This window comes from Antennarius striatus, chromosome 14, assembly GCF_040054535.1.
Source record: "Antennarius striatus isolate MH-2024 chromosome 14, ASM4005453v1, whole genome shotgun sequence".
In the NCBI taxonomy this organism is placed as follows: domain Eukaryota; kingdom Metazoa; phylum Chordata; class Actinopteri; order Lophiiformes; family Antennariidae; genus Antennarius; species Antennarius striatus.
Genome location: NC_090789.1, coordinates 11,397,588 through 11,420,134, shown reverse-complemented (window position 1 = coordinate 11,420,134; position 22,547 = coordinate 11,397,588). Strand labels below are relative to the sequence as shown.

General features: G+C 36.7%; 1 protein-coding gene across 2 annotated transcripts in view; it reads right to left on the bottom strand.

The window, feature by feature from the left end:
• khdrbs3 (KH domain containing, RNA binding, signal transduction associated 3) overlaps positions 1-22,547 on the bottom strand; it is a 92,026-nt gene that overhangs the window by 36,118 nt on the left and 33,361 nt on the right. The window contains exons 2-3 of one of the 2 annotated variants that reach the window (XM_068333520.1): positions 11,496-11,614; positions 1,821-1,937 (exon numbers count right to left, since the gene is read on the bottom strand). In XM_068333520.1, coding sequence (XP_068189621.1) covers positions 1,821-1,937; positions 11,496-11,614 — 236 coding nt within the window. The remainder of the gene's footprint in view (positions 1-1,820; positions 1,938-11,495; positions 11,615-22,547) is intronic. The other variant, XM_068333521.1, reaches the window with a different exon arrangement.

Sequence of the window (22,547 nt, the reverse complement as noted above, 5' to 3'; positions counted from 1 at the left end):
GACAAACCAACAACCACAAATTAAGCAGCTACTGTACAATCAGCATTCATTCACACTGTATAACAATGTCAACAGCCTGTTAGATGGGGAGAAAAATTAAATGTTTGCTCTAAGCACTGTCATTCTGAACCTTATCTTCTGTAATTTACTGTATATTGTTAGTAATGTGATTTTAATTATCCTAAAATCATAAGATGATAATGTATAATTTATTTGGAAGCACATACTGCTAGGTTAATTTTCTAGTGTATGACAGTTCTCAGCCAATCTTACAAACAATAAAAGTATTTCTCCCAACAGCTTGCAATTAAAACAAACACAGGACTTCTTCAAAAGTGAAACAAAGACAGTGTGATTGTTTTGATTGTTAGGAAAATTAAAGAGGGAGTACAAGTCCCAGGGAAGGAAATGGATGAGTTAATCACGTCGCTAATTATAATGGGCGAGGAACACAGATGCCTTTACATCATCCTACTCTGACAGCGCAGGACAGCCGCGGTGCCATAACCAGTGAGGAGACTGACTTCGACAGCTCGGTGCCTTTCAACCTGTCTGCAGTTCCATTGTTGTCAACACAAGATCAACGTCCTGCAGCAGCAATCTGAGCGCCTGCCTCATGTTAGAGCTTGAAAAAAAATTTGTACTGTTTCATCTTCAAAAACATCTGCTGTGGTTTACTTTCTGAGTAGCCAGACTAGAGTTTTATTTCCATTACAGTATATATATAATCTTCTTGTCAGCTAGGGGAAAAAAAAGGTGATAAAATTTGAAAGCATCTTCTTTACAGTGAGAATGTATAAAAGCCTTAGACAAAGAATATCACATGCTGTGCAGTAAAAAACAAAAAGTCAACCACCAGTTTAAGATTATGTAGTTTTATGGCAAGGGTGGACCACTCTTCCTCCCTTGAAAAAGAGAAAGCTACATAGAGCTCCACGACAAAAAGCTGTCACTCATAAATCCTGTGATTGGTTTGTGCAGACAGGTAAAGGCTGCTGAGGTCAGCACATCTTCATGACAGATTATTTTCCGGTTGCAGTTGACCATCAAAGTCTATTGATCACAGTCATCACAAAGAATGTATTGCATGATGGTGAGGATCATCGTCACTAACAAATCATCCTTGACAAATAGACAGAGAGACACAGTCAAGCCAAATTAAGTTGATGTATTCCCTGTTGACCAGTTCAGTGTGCAATCAATTCAGATGCTTAAGAGCTACTATTTAAGCCATTTAAATCCCCTTTTTATCCACTCACATGAAAATGGATGATTAAAGTTATTTAACTGGATTTTGTCTGAAATATAAAGTTGAGCCTTTTCTTGCGATACCTTTTAAAAAAAAATCCAGTTTGTTTCCATTAATCTCCCAATCATTAGTAGTATGTCTGTATATCTCCAGTCCTTTGACAGTTTAGATGATAAAAAGAGATAGATACATAGAGTGCTGTCGTGTGTGTACCTTGTGTGCGTTTTGTTTATAAGATTTCAATTTTGAGATTTCAACCTTATTTGATGATCCCGAAGATAATTCTCATTTACATTAACTTTTGAAATTTGTTTTCAAGATGAAGCTGTTTTTCAAAACTGTATAAAGTCCATGTGGCGTACTTGCTGTCACTCAAAAGATGTATGAGTTATTGAGGTGATCTGTTCACATCTCATTTAAATTGAAGCAAATATAATTTAATATAGAGGTGTAGTCACTGGAAATAAAAAAAAAATATGCAAAAAAAGGCTGCCCTGTGTCCTCATATGAAAAAGTTCTACAAAAGGTTTTCAGACTATCAATAAACATTTATTTTTAATTTGAGTGTTACCTTTTCTTTGTCTCTCATGGATCCTTTTCCAAGTATTGACATCTTTGTGAGAGTGTCCTCCTGTAGTCTCTTTAGCGAGTTCCCTCGTGGCCCGAGGAGTTTGCCCACAAAATTAAACTGCAACACAGGGCAAGAGCATGGATCAAACAGAATGTTTGTGTTTGAGTAGAAATTAACATCAGTCGGATGTAGTTTGACAGCAACTCAGCAGCAGTCTTTCTTCTCTATGTCTTTATATGAGTATGAGGATGATTTTGAGATGTACATGATTCTCTCTTTTCATAGGTTACTGCACTGAGATTAAGAATTAGAGTTTCTTCAACCACTAAATGTGAATCCTCCTTCCTTCATTTACATATATTGGTGATTTCCACCTTTTGTCAAACACATTTAACGTAATTGATTTTTGTGTTTTCCATTGTAGTGGTGTCATCATAACTACACATGTACAGTATATCACACACACACACACACACACACACACACACACACACACACACACACACACACACACACACACACACACACACACACACACACACACACATATAAATAGTATAGACAGACAGACAGACAGACAGACAGACAGACAGACAGACAGACAGACAGACAGACAGACAGACAGACAGACAGACAGACAGACAGATATCAGATTCCTAAAAAAATGATGCACATTATAATTTCCTTTATACCTTGTGTTCACATATTGGCAATTCTTAAAACAGTGTTTTCTTTCTTTCACAATTTGTAGTATGTAGCCTTTTTTGAACAAAAAACAACCACGCAGACATTATGAAGGAATGGACTTGTCATGTATTACCTTGTGTTCATGGACATGGAGAACCAGGTGGTTCTGTCAATTTTGGACAGTGACAGAACAGCCCCTCCTTTTCAAATTTCATAAGAGTATTGGCTACACACTGTAGGCTGAAGGGAATGTTGTGTTTTTTTTGTCACCCACTCACATGTAAGCTTGTTGGGTTGAGCATTCAAACCAAATGTTAGAGTGACACTTAATGTTTGCTGCCTAGCTAATGTCAATCAAAACCATTATTTATTTCTCTCCCAAGTGCTGTAGCTTGAAAGCCAACATTCTGACAGCAATATTCAAAGTTAATTATGTTTACCAATACAACTATCCCTCCATGTCATCATCCTCAATAATTCTCAAGATTTTCATAAAAAAATAATAGATCATGTGAACTACTTGCCAGATCATGAAGTAGTGTACGTATTGAATATTTAAAAAAAAAAGAAATGTTTGATAAGACACTTATGTGGTGACAGTATCTGATAGTTCAGCGTAGGTTGCTTGCAGCTTGTGGGCTGACTTGTGCTGACTATCATATCCAGAAGACTACACTCAAGTTTTTTTTTTTTCATGTAATTTATTTCTAATGTCAAGGAGTCCACAGCCAGCACATTAATTTCAAAGTGATTAAACAGTTCACTGCAACTACTTACTAGGCATCTATTAGCATGAATTAATGGACATTTTGCAGCCATTCAGAATCAACTATTCACCCATTCACACAATATAAATGATTAATGATGCTGTTTCCATTTTTTACAACTAAAGATAGCTTTAGGGTCCAGTGCAAAGTAGAGAGACGGATGTAGGAGATAACCTCCAACATTTATAAGAAATAACGACATAAAAATTAGATTGAGAAAATAAGATTAGAATGAAATCCAATAAAAATATAAAATCTAAATCAAAATCTCCTTGACTTTATTACTATTAGTGTTTTGGATGTGTGTAGAATATTAAGTATACAGAACTAATGAGATGAAAAATTAGATTTTGAGCAATGTATGCCTTTATTAGACAGAGCATTGATGATGGGAAAGAATCCAAAAGGGTTTGTCACATTACCTTGTAATGAGCAGTTTTCACACAGCTCTTATCCTGTGTTCAGATTGCCTAAAACTGTTATGGCACTACTATCCCAAATTCCCTGAATCGGATGATAGACGTAGTTTAACTTCAAGGTCATTTACTGAAATAGTCTAGAGCTACAATACCAAACATATGTTTTAATTAATATTATTAGTTCAGTGAAGAGCTTCCTGGTCTACCTAACAAACCAGAGGTAGGACTGGAATTCCATATACTGTATATTTACAGAATGGGGAATCCAGAATGCACCAAATGTATCCATTAGGGGAGCAGTGTTTCTATTTGTTCTGCTTTCTCTAAATGCTCCCTCTGAGATTCTAAAAAAAAGTACAATGTTTGTCGGGCTTTCAGTTTAAACTCAAAAGTGAAAGGTTCTGTACCAAATTGGTAGTTTCTTGTGTTTCTCCCACACTCCACATTCAAACAATTGCATATAATTAAAACACCTGAATATATTTTAGTTGTGCCTTTCATAACTGAGTCAAATCTTGGTACAGTCTCAATGAAAGCAAACCCACAGCAAAAACAGGACATCCTCAGTTTTAGTTCAAGGTCAAGCTTCCATACTCTTTCCACAATACACCAGTGTATCAACACGATTGAAAGAAAAATAAACCTATTTCAGCAGATGGAAAAAAGCAGGTCAGTCAACAAATTAAACTCCAAATGCTATAAAAAAGTTCAACATTTTCTATTGTCAGTATTAATTAAAAACAAAAAAGATGAGAAAATATTCAAGAAAAGAAGGGAAATACTTTCCTTTGCCTCTGTGTGATTAGAATTTTACTGATATCAGTTCAACATATTTCTCAAATTCAGATGAATAGCCTATTCCTGGCTGTTTCAACATCCCCATTTTCCAATGTGGAACATTATCATAATATGCTGGTTGGAGTTAACATTGAATTTTACCACCTTTGGCATTTTTCCACCTATCACAAGCTGGCTTAGATTCCTTCACAAGGTCACCTTTTTTTTTTCCATAAAAACCCAAATTAAGGCTACGCTGTGTGACATCCATCTAATTCAGACAAACTTTACACAAGTTAGGCACAAATCCACCACCAGCTGGAGACGGTCAAATAGACAAAAGAGGAGTGATTATTTTACCCCCTTTCTCCATGTTTTCCTTTAACATTGAGTTATACACTTGTCACCATGAACTATCTAGGTCATCAATTACCCAGCAGGAGGTACAAAATAAAATAACCATCTTGGTTACCAACCTCTCCTACATGTCTCCAACCTTTTGCTCAGAAAGAGAAGACTTATTAGGAGGCTTCTGCCAATTCCTGGATGAGGGATTTGAGACAAAAGCGTCACTGATTCACTAATGCAAAACCTGATTAATGGGTTTTATCACCACCAGGGTGAACTTCAGCACTTCTCAGCTACTGCATTTTCAGTCAACGTTTAAAATAATCACAGGTCCTATGACTGGATGTGATCATACAGGACCCCTTCCAGCCATTGCCCCTACCTTAATACCATGTCCATGACAGTAATACCAAGCCTGCACTTACATTAAAAAAATAATGTGACCTCATGCAAGTCTATGATTTTGAGTTGACTTAAAAAAGACTCTCCTTAGCATTAGTGTATGCATGTAAGTGCATACACTCTAAGTTTAGTCCATTTTTACGCTTTGTACTTCATCAGAAACATTTCAATAGCTCTGGTAAAATCTGCACACTAATTAGGTCCAAAAATGCTGAGAATGTCATAAATTGTTGGGTCGCAGAAATTACATTTAAAGTTATCTCAGCAAACAAGATAAATCCTGCTTTAATGTATTCAAGTTTACAAAGGTTCATCAAAGGAGACAGCTGTAACCGTGGTGAACAGAGGATGTCAGGGAATGTTTTAAATGTGCTGAGTTTAAAAGTTGTTCTGCACATCCATCATTTCCACCTGGATAGAGCCTTGATCACTGAGCTGTGCTACCTCTTGAAAAATGATTTGTAGATGCCAGATCACACAGCTGACTTCCCTCAGAATTACTACAGCTTTGTGTACCCATTTCACCTTTCTGACAGGTTGTGTGTTGGACATGGTGTTCAGGATGTTTGTATGGATATCCCAGTCCTCAGTTCACCAACTGTATTTTACATGTGGATAAATAAAAGTGCTTGAAGATGGTAATCTGTAGTTTTTCTGTTCCTGAACATTGCACTGTGACAGTGCTATGTTCTCCCACTGTCACTTTCAATTTGACAGTGGGAGAACTGGGAAAATACCAAATGTGAATTAAATGACATTGGCTGAAAGCTTATTGAGACTGGAATCATTACAGTCTGTAAGACAAAAACTGGCTAAAACAAAAATACAGTCTCCAGCTTCTAGAAAGCAGGAACACAAGTCGACACTAGATTTTGAGCTAACAGAAGAGCAAATATCCAGATTTATTTAGAAAATATGGTGTTGTTGTTACAGGGCAACTTTGAAATATGCAGATCCATAGAACCTGTTGAATAACAAAATGGTAATAATTGTATTTCTGAATCCAAATCCACTACAATAAACATTTGTTTGTGCCAATCAACCAGTCTAACAGAACACATCAGAATCTTGATATACTGTATTCAAAACTTGGTTTTAATTAAATATCATATCATTAACTTTAGAATCGGTATGACCATCATATTTTGTAGCCAGTTTGCTCATTCAATGCCTATTCTGTGGGAAACTTTATCGTTTAGTCCATTATCAAGTTTTGCTCATCTAAACAAAATGAACAAAGCAGCGTTAAACATACAAGAAACAATATTTGTATGCAGTGGAACGAAGAATGAATGAATGGATGGATGGATGGATGGATGAATGGATGGATGGATGGATGGATGGATGGATGGAAGGATGGATGGATGGATGGATGAATGAATGAACAAATGAAATTTTGTTTTAGTGAAGAGGCACTATATACAGTATATCCATCTGTAATTGTGGATAATAATTAAATTAAAAACTATTGGTGTACACATTGAATTTCTAAAAATTGTAAAATGTCCCTGAGGGCAGGTACGATGGGCCAAAACAAACAAGGTGCCAGAAGGAACTCTTCGATCTACCTTGTAATGATGCAAATTGAAAAATAACTTTCAAAAAAATGTTCCATCCAACTATGAAGCAGCATAGAATACAATGCATGTGATTTAGTGATGCTTCTGATGTAACACAAGGCCCTCAGAGCCCCAAGTGACCCTACAAGCACCAATTTTATTTATTTATTGTCTTATTTGAGGGGGTGGTGAAAGGTACCATAACATGCACAAGATGCCTAATGTTACACATGGAACTTTTTTTTTTCTTCTTAATTTAACTATAGTAAGGCTTGAAGAGAAAATGTCATCACTAACTGGATTGTGATTTTACCAGTTAAACAGCAATTTTCTGTACACAAGGTGTGGAAAGTTTTATTAGGTCTAACTTACAAACGTCCTTCAGGTAACTTAATCTAATATTTTTACTCTCAAACTTCCACCATGATGTTTCTAATAATCCCTACTGCTGTTTGTCTTTCAACACAGGAACCTAAAGATAAACCTTAAATAAATGTTAAATTGTGATATGTTTAAGAGCCAATATTGTAGTATATGAAGGGTCATCACACACACAAAAAAAAAAAAAGTTTATGCTATCTGTGAGTTTTGTGTGAGGATTAATATTAATACAGTAATAACATTAATAATATTTATACCGTTATTTACATCAGTTTTTTAAAGCTTTTTTAAAAGCAGATAGAGTTCCTAGACTCCTAACTTCGTTGTCCAGTTTGTTCCAAAGTTTGACACATGTAAAAGATAATGAAAATGTTTTTAATGTAGTTCTTGCTTTCTTCTGTAAAAATGCTGTGCTTCCAGCTATCAAGAGGATGTTGTTGATGTTTCAAAAGTGATGAAGGTGAAGTCTTCTGTAATAACATGTCCAGAAAGAAAGAAAAAAACTGATCAAAATAAAATAAAGTAAAAAATAAAATAGACAAATAAAATATCTTCTTTATTTTATTTACAAAATCCTTTTTCAGGTAGCTTTATACTTTAATCTCTCTGATTTGAATTTGCCGATGTCAGTGCTTAATTTCTGAAAGAATTTCTGAAAGGTTCATCTCGTCTAGAATTAGATTTTTCTTATACCTTCATTATTGTTTGTGTTTCAATATCTTTGAATGACTTTATCTACTCATATAAGAGCAAAGTAAACCTCAGATGATGTTGTATATCATCATCAGAAGAGAAAAAGGTGAATAGGATCCCGGCAGCGGGTAAATCCGGTCTTGTGGGTGTCACTATATCATATCTTGTACTCATGCTGTCTTCTCCCGGTGCAGACAATAATATAAATAATTTGTAATATATGTTGGACATTTCTGAGTATTTAAAAAGTGATCATGAGGATTTACTGTGTATTTATTTGTCAAATAATAGTAAATGTCAAAGGCTTACTATGGACATTTTGACATATTAGCGCCCAGTTGACATTTACAGAGGCACACACATTGCCAGTACTGACCACGTAAATGTAATCCCTGTTGAATATCAGAAATCAAAATCCGACTGGCTCCTGCTGTGGTTGTGGTTTCAGTAATAGTTTAGTTATCAGAAGGGATTATGTGATTTACTAAGAAAAAAAAAATTGAGCTCCTTTACTGTTTCATATCATTGCACTCTGTCAGAGGATTGTGCTTCTGCCTGTGATCTCCAGGAGAAAAGCCAATATGTTTAATCACAGGTTTTTGCAGGGTGAGCTGTTGTGATATTAGCCGCACAAAAAGTAACGCATGAATCTTTAAGCATGCATCTACGAAAAATATGTAAATACAGAAAATGGTTTGTTGCACAGTGAAGCAAAAGTGAGTCGTGGATTACTAAAAAGACAGCATATGGCACAAAGGGGAGGGGAGGCAAATCTAAGATCTTTTCATCATAATCCTGCTAGTCTTGTGAAAGGTGTGCTGACAGAGACCCAGTGTAGAGAGATTGTGCTGAGGACAGCAGGACAGGAGCGACAGCAGAAGGATAAATCATTGCTCTAAACACAGAAAAGCCACAGTCTGAACTGGAAATAAACCAGTAGGACTCCTTATGCCTCACTAACGGTCTGTGTTGCCGTCTGCCAAATGATGCTTGCTTAAAGGGATCTAAACAAATGTACAGATGAGCGATAGTGCTTTAATTGTCACACCAGTTAAATCAGGTCCTCTCTGTTTATGTTGAATGTCATTAGAAGTTGACCTAATCCGAACCCTGCAAAATGTACAACAAAATTCATTAGGATGAATGACATATCAATAGAGCGAGTATAAAATAGTGACATGTATTTTCAAATTGGGAGAAATTTAATGACCAGTGTAAAGTTGACATAGCCCACCTTTTGATAATTTTCATTGCAGATACTGAAGTGAAATACCCATCACAGTTAATGAGACACAGTTAATTGTTGGTTATTCAACACTACATATCACTGTAATATGTCAATGTGATAAAAGGCATTATGTGGACCGCTATGAGACCTAGTTTGCTGAGCCTGAGTTTCCATTGCTAGAAGACTACAAACAAACAACATCATATTATCATCACTTTTCCAAGTATCTCAGAAACTAAAGCTTTGTTGTAGTTGGATATTTTAAATCATCGCTAAGGAAAGACCCCATTTTATCACAGAAAACCAGCAGCCCAGAACCCACCGCGTGGCGTCCTTGCGCACTTCATTTTGATAAAAAGCTATGTTTGCAGAGGATGAATTTAACCTCTCTCCATGTGCTTTTAAATGGCTATTTGGAAAATGCCTGTGCCACCTCAATGCCAGAAGCCAAAAGGTGATGCTTGTAGCTTAGGAGAAAACCCATTCGAGTTGGAACGATCACTCTTGCCATTGCTACCTGTCAGATGGAACAAATTGAATTTGTCTTCCTTCTGCAGCTTGTTGGGTTCTAAACAGTGTAATAGTGGCTCTACTTATCAAAGCTGTCAAAGCAAATAGCTGTGAACCTAGGAGAGTCAGATCAGCCAGATGACATGACAAACATATGTGCACAGTACAGCATGTATGTATTAACCTTTCATTAGAGTGTCTGTCAATACTAAGGAGAATATTTTGTTTGTTTGCTCGATAGTTACCTAAAACAAGAACCACTCTTTATAAAAATGTTAATAGGAGGGATTTAAAATTAAGTCTCCCCCCTACATTTAAGTCGTAATTTCATGTTTATTAACTGCCAAACAATTAATTGTTACGAATTTGGTGTTTTATTTTACTCATTGTACAGCTCAAAGCATTTATCTTAACTATTGGATGGACTGCCATATAATGTAATACAGACCTTCAGCATCAAAAACCTAAAAACTGTTAAATCCCAAATACCATCTTGTAATCATCTCATGATAACTACTTCAATGACAAAATGCTTGAAAAACCAATGATATCCCAAACGTTCATCTGTGCTAGAGAATATCTAGTTATGCAAAATCAAAATCAAAACAAAAACAACACCTACAACCTAGCATGGGGCCATTGTCATGAGCATGGTACCATGCTGACATCAGACCAAACTCAAAGCCTCTGATCCCAAAAGGAATAGTTTGATTCTGTGAGGGGGGAAACAATCAATATTGTTGTCCATCTGACTGCTTCCTCCTTTCTAATGCTGACAAATCCCGCACAATCCTCACAAGGGTTGCCTTTCAGTGACAATCATTTTAAATTGAAGAGTGTTACCTAATGTGCTGTGACTTTGGTAACACTGCACTATGATGGGACTTTAAAGCTATCATTAAGTAGTAAATTAAATTTTGGGTGTGGACTAATATAACACCTCATATAAAGCTGACTTTTTAACACCTTGTATTTTTCTACTGACATTATTTTATTGTACACGCCATTAAAATTATAGACTATAACCTAAAATGCTCCCAGAAGCTTCCTTATTTCAGTATAAACTCATGTGCTGTGTTTCATCCATGCTCCTTTCTGCAAGTTCCTGTTGTCCTTTCCCCTTAAGGACTGAGGTGCACACTTGAGTGATGTTCCCGTCTGAGACCATCTTTCGCACTTTTACACCATCTTCCCGGCTGAGCTCCCAGCGGGAAATCCCTGTCATGCAAGGAGGGTCCAATAAATGCTCTTGCTAGTGAAGGATCCTATTTGGTGGCCGAGGCTTGAGAGTTTTCTAAAGGTGGCAACAGTGTCATTGCTCACAACGACTTCATGCAGAGGTCATTGTGAGGCTGTCTATATATGACATAAAGTGCATGTGTTCCTTTGCAATAGAAGGTTCATCATACACTTTAATAAAGATCATGAAAAAGCATTCATTTAAACAAAAAGTCCAGTGGACACTCAAAAACATTGTATCCCACTGTGACAAACCTTTGAATTATGCATTCACATACATCTAGTGACAAACTAACAGACAAATCATCATTGACTAAGGTTAACGATGATTCCCAATAGAGAGCTGTGTGTCGAAGGGAAGAAGAGAATTACAGCTGCAACATTTCAAACACTGAAACAGTTTTTCAGATTAAATGTAATATCCCTAATATAGTTCCACCCCAGTTATGTCAACCAACGCTGCATATACGTCATCTTCAAGATTTATTACATCTAATAACATAAAACATGTACAAAAAATGTCAAGTGGCTGTTGTGAGGAATTTAAATCAAAACCAGAGTACCTGTAGTTGGCTTCATTATCTATAAATAACACAATCGGAAATTGTCTACCTGCGCACATCAAATTTTGGAGAACTCTCTGGTGGGTGTACTACATTACTTACTTTAGGAAACTGCTTGACTGGTATTAAAACTTTCTGGCCCAGTTTCATGTTCTTGTTGATGACGACGTCGATGAACTTCTCCTCTTCCTTCCCCTCATCTTTTTGAATTTTTTCAATCTCTAGAAAGATGAGAGAAGAAAAGTAATCAGTTGGTGTTGACAAGCAGCAAATAAACAAGATTGAAAAATGGCTCTGGAGAGAATGCGACTAATGAATATCTCCTGTATCGATCAAAAGAATATTTTACCATTTCAGGAACTACACTCTTTCTTTACAAGGTATGACACACTTGTGTTTCTGTTTGGTGTACAGAGTTACAGTCAGAACCCCTGCTTGCTTAGAATAAGACCAAGACTTCCGAAAAATGGTCAAAATGATGTGCTGTAACAAGTTGGTGTGAAACAAGTTGGTGTGAAACACATTTTTCCAGTGTCTTTGCTTCAATAGTACAACACAGGGCAATCTCACAAACTACATATGGTGTCACTTTACCTAATGAAAACAGTAAATTTTACTCTTTCAAAAAGTTAAAAGATGTGACAGAAGGATGTTAAAATATTTGATAAAGCTAAACCGTTTGTTTGTACGTGCTGCTCATCTATACATAGGGGATTTGTTGTTTCTATTGATTATAGATGTTTTCAAGTGTTTTTTAAGGAAAAAAACTATTTGGTTGTGAATTCTCTAGAGTTACAATTTGTTCTTGTCTCTCTCAGCTTTAAGTTAATATTTTAAGATTTAAAAAGAAATGGTTGTTGTAATGAATGTAATTTAGTCTCGAGGAGACATCTGGCCCATGTAGGTACTTTGTGTACTCTTCCCCCGATGAGGCCTGTTGAAAATATTTCCTTATTACTTTGAGCATCTCACTTATTTTTATTTCTTTGCTTCAATTTGTACCAGAGAGGAGTTCAACAATGAAATGAAACTGAAAAAAGTAATAATTGTAAAGTAATAATTAATCAATGGCTAAAAATGATTGAATTAAAAAAAGCAATTAAAATAATTATAGTTACAGTATAATATTTAATGGACACAACAGAAAATGTCATCTTACCTCTGAACGAGAAGGAAGAAAGATACTTCTACTACTTCCTAATCTGATTAAATTGAAACTCCATTAAATGTATAACAAACAATGTTGTCAAACGTATTTGTAATAAATCACAATTAGCCTGACAAATGAAAAAATCAATATCCAATAATGACAATTTTTTTTTTTCTCCTAACTGACATAGCATTTTAGGGAGTAGAGTTTGTTTTAGCATAGAGAACAAACTATCAGTTATGCTGTAATTGAGAAAGAGTGCTTTAGCATCATTCAGCTCACCTGCTGGCTGAACTTTATGACTTACATAGAAAGAAAAATTAGACAACAGCAGTAAAGTGCCTTTAGGCAAGCAAGCATAATAACTGTCATGCTCCCTGTTTAGGGAGGGGTAGTTTTAGATGCATTTTCAGGTGTAACGTGGGATGTTTAATCAGACGAATAGCATCTGCTTGTCAGTGCCAGGAAAATGGTTTTGCTGAAAGGGCAGCAAAGAGATGAACGGAGAGTATGACAAAGACCCCAGGCAAGAAGCCCAACAGGGAGAAGGGTGAGACATAGGGGGATCACCATCAAAATAATGTTATTTTAGAAATATTTATAAAACATAATAGTGACATTAGAATGCCTGAATCATGATCATTATAATTGAAATTTCTGATTGGAATCAGAATGTGGCACTGATCAGATCCAAGAAACAGGCAGTGGTCCTACATGGAAATATGAGAAAGTTAACAGGCTTTAGATGTTCAAACACAGCGCAAGCAGATATACCACATTCTCATTTTTCAATTACACTAAATCAGACATTAGCTGGGCATATCTGCACTATAAAACAGACAATTGCAATTTCTCAAAAAAGCTTTGCTGCATTACATTTGCTGAATGTAATTAAAACTCTTGATATGAGTTTTAACAAGGATAAAATGAGTATCAGTGAGATGGAGATATCTTTAAGCTCCAGTTTATCCCAAGGGGGGGAAGAGTGCACACGTTCTGAGAGAAGATAACATTAATATTAATGCATCGCCTAGCAACTTGCCAAGACGGAGTTTCCTCCTTCTACCAGACGTTGTCTTGAAAACACACAGACTGATGTGTTTTCGGGAGATTGTGATAAAGACTGTGTGTTGAATGTGAATTGTCTCATGTCTATTTTCTTTTTTGCTGTTTAAGTCCAAATGAACTCCAGCAGGGCATGACAATCAATCAGCAGGTGTAATAAGAATCCCAACTACAGCTTCAAATGAACTTGTTCTTTGAACAAAGACTCAGCTCATGTGAATTAACTAACCACAGTTCCTTCAAAAGATCTTGTTTGTGTCGCAGTTTACGACTCATTACCGAGTGTTCAAAAGACAAATTAAAACATGCATCTCTGACACAAGCTTAATGTTACTGTTTTCTTTTTTTTTCCCCTTCTATGTGAACTTTTCTTCTGGTTGCAAAAGGATAGCGGATAGCATGGTATCCTCATTTGAGAGGCACAACACAGTCAGTAGCTCAAAGAGCTACACAGATCGATTGGGATGGTTGCTGCACTTCTATTCTGCCAACTTCTGAACTTATGGGAAAAAAAAAAAGATTTGGTGGAATTTCTCAGCCATTATGCTCAGTAAGCACAATTTAATAAAATAAATTTCTATGTATGTAATTCATCCATCCATCCATCCATTTTCTTGAAAACAGATGACTGTAATCATCTCAACACCAGCTGTTTTTCCCCCTCGCAAGTCAGGAGTGTTGCTAGAGCCTATCGGCTTCAGGCGAGAGGCGTGGTACCACCTGGACGTATAGCCAGAATGCCGCGAGCCACTTCCATAATATGAAATTTCTCTGGTTCTAAATGGCGTAAAAAGCTTTAATACTAATAATTTTGAAATAATAAATAATGGTAATTTAAACCTTTCCAGAATTGCACAAGTTGCTTACTGCTAAATTCCCTTATTTTAAGATAAGACAAAGGCAACAGGTTTAAAACTTCTGTAACCATATATATTCTGGTTTTACTACCAAACTGTCTAGCTGCATGTGCATGTTTGTTTTAGTTAAAAATATGTCTTAGTTAATGTTTGGCGCAAGGTTCAAAGTAAACCTTGCTGAATTGATGGTGTTATATTACATTAAGCAAGTTGACAAGAACCAAACAAACAACTCAGGGAGAGGGGAGGTTGTATGCTTCAAATGAAGGGCTACTTGATTACCCTCAAAACTTTTAGAATCTTTCAATCTTTCAATCAAATTACTATCTGAAACAGCAAGTCAATTAAACAGTCGTTATTCAGCGATTGGCCAGATGAAAAGTGTGCTGTGAGTTAGCTCTCAAGGTCTCTCTTCTTTTTGTTCCCCTTACAGCTAATTTTCCTGTGCACAATGGAGGGTAACGACACTGCCTTTCAGGAGGAGGAACAATTGAAAAGTGTGTGCCATTATTGTCATTTTTACTCCCCCTTTTGTGTAACCAGGATTCTTAACAGGCCTTGAAGTTGGAGGATCGTTATATTGAGAAACAATGAACATTTGCTCGTACAATAAAATAAAGACCTGCATACTATACTAGTCAAACAATTCAAGTTAAACTTCCTTTCTAAGAACTTGTGCATGTCAACTTTAAAACATTTTCTCACATTAAAAATAGATTTGCAATCTATAAAAGGCCTTGGCAAAACCCAATAATGGAGCAGGGTTTCAGCTATCTCCTTTGAATTAGAATTTGTCAGTTTAAAAGCAGCACTGTGATTCAGCACTGTGGAATCTGGTGGACGTTGTGGGATTATGCAAGACTGCAGAGTTGGGTTGATAACAAATGCAATGGGATAAGTGTTCATTCATACTTGTACCTATACCTAAACCGATACCTATAACTTTACCCAGGGAGTGATTTGTCAAAAAAAAAAAAAAAAAAATTGAGGGGGGGATTGCTTTGTTTTTTTAATCATACAAAATATGAAATAAACAGGCCTAATTCTTTTTTAACGTGATGATAAGACCCCTAAATGCTGACCAGTTTAACATTTATATTTAACACAAACTTAAAAACACATGAAACATTTACAGTAATTATCTATGCAAGCCTCAATGTGGAAAATGGCCACATTTTCCACAATGTGGATAAGGTGAGAAGATTTAGTCTAATGTGAACAGTCTTTAAAACCTAACACTAACACCTTTTGAATCAAAATTTCATAGGTCGTGTTAAAATAACTCAGCAAATACAAACTAACAGTTTTCTCTTGGGTAAGTAAGAAAGCTTCGCCACAATCTGCCTCTTAGCTCTTTTTTTGTTGTTGTTATTGATGAGGTTATACTGTAGGAGTCTAAGGATATATTGGGTCCCCTACGGATAATTGGTGCTTAGTTATAAGTAGGAACCAATTTTGGGCGGGTTAGGTTTCTGGCCGGAAGCATTAACAGTTTTTTGATTACTAAATGCTGAACTCTGAATGTTTTGCTATTTGATGTTAACTATTTGTCGAGTCAACTGACAAGCTTAATGGAAATAAAACAGAATAATCAAACATAGAGCGGCGTGTCTGACTTTTGATCACAGGAACCGCATCAGTGCATCATTTATATACGTATGGAACGCTTGAGTGGCTTAAAGCTTGGTTTAGCATCTACATCCCCAGAGAATAAAATTCATTCAGCAGAGGTAAAGATGTGAAAGCCAACAAATCACACCCTGTCTATACTTCACCTATAACTATTTATATTTGCACACCAATGTATTCCTTGATACTGTACATGGCATTAGGAATATTTAAAGCTATGAACCACAGCCATTAAGTACATTAGACTGAGTGAGTGGATGCAGAAAGATACCGACAGTTTACTTAATACATTTATTTTATTTTTATATACTTACCTGAAAGTGTGGTCATGATTCCATACACAATTGAAATGTAAGAGCAACGACTTTTGGTTCAAGAAGGTACTGAAACCATTCTTTGACAGTTTGTCAAACTTTACCCATGCTTCATTCTCATCGAAGATAATTGCCTCCCCGTTACATTTAGCTGCATACAGATTACATATGAATGAAGCATTAATCCTCTAATGGTAACCATGGCAAGAGAAAAAAAAGCATAAGCTAAAGTTCATTCACTTGCCCCAAAGTGCACTGCAGGATAACACAAATCCAGTGAATGGAAAGTAAAAACACGTACGTATATTAAAGCCTACCAACAACTGCTTTGTTACCTTATACGGGAAGAATTACTTTTAGTCACCCAAGCTTCACTTTCTATTTACGATTACCAATATTATCAAAGCGTTTAGAACCAGTGTTTTAATTTAAATGAGACAAATAGCTTTGGCTTAGCATTTTTCTAATAAGGTAGTCTGGGTTCCTCTTTGGTGTGAATGCATGTGAACTCAAAGTTTACAGCTAACAAATATAATTGGAAATACTGTATATTGTAATATGTGCAATGATACAGACGCTTACTATCTAAGACTTCATAGTAGCTTTGGATGTTCAAGGGCATTCCGACACTGTCTCTCCCTTTGAATTAGCTCGACACAGACTTTGAATTACACCTCTTATGACACTTATTTGGGTGCTGGTGGTAAAATCCAGGTGGTGGGGAAATTGAAGAAAACCCAGCCAATGTTTTGTTTTACAGAATTAGTGGAACTACCTGGTACTTCAGGATTCATTGTGCATAAAATGTGTTTCATGAAACAGTTCTGAAGTTGATAAATTACTTATCTAACAGCGATTTTCATTTAATGGTACAGTACACTCTTTGTGCAGTTTGTGCAGCTTTATGAAGAATCCAATAATATCATTCTGTTTTAAGCAAATAGGTGAATATGTCCTTTATTACAACCAATGTAAAATGGCGTGTCTTGATTTACTGCTTCAAACGTCATATACCACTACAACTGACAATTCGGAACTCCTGAAGATCATTAATGCTTCAGTAAGGCACAGCAGGGATTCCAAAGCTGACCTCTGAGTATATTTGCTTGCGTAAATAATTGAATTGAAGATTGTACAGTGGTTAGTGTCTCTTCTGCTCCAGAAATCGTCTGAAGCAAAAAGAATAAATCTTATTTAACTGCCACAAAAGTCATTCATCTGCACAGTCCTGTCACTTCTTTTATGCAAGTGATGCTATATATGCTCTATGCTTCATTCTGCAACAGACTCATTATTTTAATGTTTTACAAATATGGGTCAAATGAATGAAATGCTTTGATAGCCAGTGCATTATTTATATGTATTTTCTTATTTTGCATTGTTACTCTCATTTTGTTTCTATTTACCAGGGCATCTTTGTATAAACCCAATTAAATGAAACAGAGGTCCCTCCAATTTTGAAAATGCAGGATAGAATGTTAGAAGAATAAAAAGTTGTTCATACATTCAAAGGTTTTATCCATTAACCCTTATTAGTCAGCTTCAGATTACCACCGCTATATCCGCCGCAGCGGATCACGGGGAGCCACAGTCTATCTCGGCGGCATAGGGCTGAGATAACTGAGATCCATTGTCATTGTCAACTCATCTCTGTCCTCATCCTTGTCTAAATATTAAAATACAAACTTGACAAGTGAGGGCAAATGTGAAAACACTATAAAAAAAAAAAATTACAACTGGCAGCGTTTTGTACAACTGGCAGCGTTTTGTACAACCCCAGTTTGAGCAAAATATGTTAACAGATGTCAAGTCTTGGTTTTTTCAGTTGCCTGACTTTGAGTGCAAGTGTCAAATTTGCCCACAATGCAGCAGCCAAAATCCTCACTAAAATCAACAAATTACATAACTGCACTCAAAATTTTCATTGGTATATATTGTAGATTACATTTTGAGGTTTTTGTTTTTGTGCATGATATTACTTTTTAGAACAAGCATGCCCAGACAACAAAGTCAGGCTCTCAGCCAAGCCTTTGCCAGTCATTTCTGATGGCCAAGTTACTTATCTGTTTGTGCCCCCACTCTCTTGAGCTATTTTCCAGGGGAGATGAGACCCAGCAAGCTGCTTAACCTCTTGAAAATCCTTTGAAAAAATATTTCTACCAGTTAACTTCTACTGGATTGTAAATCTAAATTATCTATTGGCCTGTTAATTGACTTCTAAAATCTATTTCTAAAAAATATTCTGTTTCGTATTTTAAAAGTCTCAATGAATTACAGCAAACTATATTTAGAATATACAGTATAGGCTATGATATACAATGATGGCTGCACTAAACTGACTGTGTTTGTTTCGAGCAGTATGGTCATTGCCAGAACCAGTTTGCCCCGCACACATTTCATGTACGCTGCCAGTGTGACCACACAGATTAAGCATGAATCATGGTGTCAAGCCTGTGACCCTTGAAAGAGAAACACTGAAGAAAAAGAAAAAAAAAAAGCTCAAGTCACTCCGGTCCTGAAATCTCAATTTCACTCTGGCTTCTCCATTGCCTTGACAAGGTCAGGCTGGCAGCAGGAATTCGTCTCGCCCCCTAATCTGGAGATTACATTCTCGGCGCCTGGGCAGGGCCCTCCCCCCTTCTCCTTCCCATTCTGCAACCCTGCCAGCCTGGCTCTCCACTGCGAGGTAACGAGCCAAGACCCGCTTACAGTATAGAGATAATGTCCACGGATTAAGACAGAGAACCCCTCGAGTGGTGCCTCTTTCATGTCAGTATCTGGCCTGTGGAGCATCATAAATACATCCAGCTAGTCAGGGACTCGATTCCATGGATTTCTGTGGAAGTCAACTTCATATGATCTTAATCCACCAAAGTCAGTGCTAATGGCTTGAGCATTAAACAAATACGAAAGAACATTTTCACTGCAAGAAAATCATGACATCTTCAGGAATGTTATTGTCATCCTCAGGGTGAGGCACACATTTAGAATGGTTTTCTAAGAACATTTAAGTTCCCCAAAGAACCCCTGGGTGATGGGGGTTGTTCAAAGTGCACAAACTTGTTGTTTTCTTTTTTAAGGATTTTAGGTTTAAACCACCTCAAAGATGCCAGAAATGGTGTATGCTTCAACTCCATGCAAAAGCAATACTCTGACCTTGAGGCCTTCGTTATTTACTTATCATTAGAATAGTTGCAGGGTGCATTTATCTTGGCACCTGCTCATTTACAAATTGCATGCAGAGATTATCAAAGCGTTCTCAACCCACCAGAGGATTTTGGCTTAGAAATATGCCCCCACTCTTAAAAACATGAGCAGCTGCATTAAATAGTGATACAATTTATTGAACAAATATATCAGGAAGTATCTTGCAAGTTTTTGTTGTTGTTTTTGTTGTGTGAGATCATGTGTGGTTTAAAACAAAATCACATTAGCAATCATTTACCACTGAATCACATTTTGAGAAAATCAAAACATTAATTAAAATTCCAGTAGTTTCTTGTTCCTTCCAGGTATGCTTCTGGGTTTCCCTTGCCTCCGCATTTAAAGAAAATCTGCAATTCAGGTAGGAAGACACAGTGAGGTTCAGAAGAATAAAAGACATAAAGGGATGTTTGTGTGGGCATCATTTTTCAGCTTTTACCCACCACCTGATCCTCAGATGATAAATATGTCACAGGTTTTGGACACAAAGGGATTGAAGTTACAGTGTCATGAATCAAGTGACTATTCATCAAATATTCTGACTTCTTCAGAGATGCTACACAATAAATGCTCTTTATGCATTATTTACCAGAAAAAGCAAATATTCCTGGTCATAAAATAAACTTTATGTGCTTAATAGATCTGCCTAAATGACCTTGCCATCACATGAAAGTCTCTACATAAGTGCTAAGTGTATCTATGAATATTATAATAAAACACACCACATGACTTGCTGACTTTGCTAAGTTCCAAAGTAAATCTAAAGAACATTTAAAATTGTGGCCTAAAAAATGCTGAATGAGGAACAAGTTTGATCCTCAAACAAGTTATATGGGTTAATGATATTCTCCCATACATAATTCAAAATAGCCCTCATCATAAAATATTCAGTTTTCACACAATACATAAGAAAACATCAAACTTCTCCTAGAAGCAGGGAGGTGATTCCAAACCTTGCTCAGTAACAAATTCTTGTGTTTGTGAGTGTGGATCCACAAGAGAAGCTGCAGACTCACATAATTGTATTGTTTTAAATACGCATGAAATGTGTCTGACACTGTACTATTCTATGCAGAGGCAGTCGCTATTATAGGGAATAAAACTATTTTAAAACTATATTTTAACTATAAAAATGAGCCTCAAGTTTATGAATGACCTTCAAAATCCTTCAAAGCCAGAAGCAAAGAAAAAAGAAAAGAAATCCAAAATGGTTATTAAGAATAGTTAAGAAAAGAAGCATTTTGTGCTTAACAAATGGTTCCCTGTTTTTCATCATTATTGGCACTATGAGCAATATTTTTATGTATGGTCTGAGGAAAAGAAATCCAAAATGGTTATTAAGAATAGTTAAGAAAAGAAGCATTTTGTGCTTAACAAATGGTTCCCTGTTTTTCATCATTATTGGCACTATGAGCAATATTTTTATGTATGGTCTGAGGACAGGAATCTCCATGGAGTAGACAGGAATCTCCATGGACTATAGACAGGAATCTCCATGGACTATGATGTTTGCAGATGACATTGTGATCCAAAGTGAGAGCAGGGAAGAGGTGGAGGAGAGGCTAGAGAGGTGGAGGTTTGTCCTGGAAAGGAGAGGAATGAAGGTTAGATGCAGTAAGACAGAGTACATGTGTGTGAATGAGAGGGACCCAAGTGGAAGAGTGAGGTTACAGGGAGAAGAGATCAAGAAGGTGGAGGATTTTAAGTACTTAGGATCAACAGTCCAGAGCAATGGAGAGTGTGGAAAAGTGGTGAAGAAGCGTGTACAGGCAGGATGGAAAGGGTGGAGGAAAGTGTCAGGTGTGATGTGTGATAGAAGAGTTTCAGCTAAAATGAAAGGAAAAGTGTACAAAACTGTGGTGAGACCAGCGATGTTGTTTGGTCTGGAGTCAGTGTCACTGAGGAAAAGACAGGAGACAGAGCTGGAGGTAGCAGAGATGAAGATGCTGAGGTTCTCTTTGGGAGTGACCAGGAAGGATAGGATCAGGAATGAGTACATCAGAGGGACAGCACATGTTAGGGAGATAAAGTCAGAGAGGCCAGACTGAGATGATTTGGACATGTCCAGAGGAGAGATAGTGAATATATTGGTAGAAGGATGCTGAGTTTTGAACTGCCAGGCAGGAGGTCTAGAGGAAGACCAAATAGGAGGTTTATGGATGTAGTGAAAGAGGACATGAAGGTAGTTGGTGTGAGAGAAGAGGATGCAAAGGACAGGGCTAGATGGAGGCAATTGATCCACTGTGGCGACCCCTGAAGGGAAAAGTCGAAAGGTAAAGAAGAAGATGGTCTGAGGACACCCACATACACACGAAGTGTTTTATGGAAATGAAGTGAATTAAAATATGTTGGGGAAAAATAACATCAATTGTTTTTTTTTGTATATTTAATTTCAGGAGGGTTAGACACAGTTGTATTTGTCTCCCATCATGTTTGTTTATTCGTATATCACAACTTATTCACCCAATTTGTGTCCAGTACACTCTACTGACAACCACCTGTTCACCACAGCGAAAGATGAACCTACACCTAAAACAGGTAGATGGAAATGCACTTAACAGGGAATACATCAGAAGTGGAGACATCACAGCCTTAATGCAGGGCAACCCACTTCACCTGTGGACTCCATAAAGCTGACAGAGTAAATGCATGTACTGCATTAATGAACAATGAGTGAATACATAACATATGTGAAGAGAATATGCTGCTGCAGGTTATAGTTAGGGTGAAGGTAAGGGTTTTACAATAAGACTGATACATATGAACACACTATAAATCGCACAAACTGACACATCTGTTTAATGTTCTAAGCTCAGACTAAAGTTTTGCATTGTAATGCACAGCAGTGCAGTCAGCAATATTTCCTCTTCATTCATTTATCTGTTGGGCACCATGTACAACACCACACACACAGTCAGACGAAAGAACAAAAAGG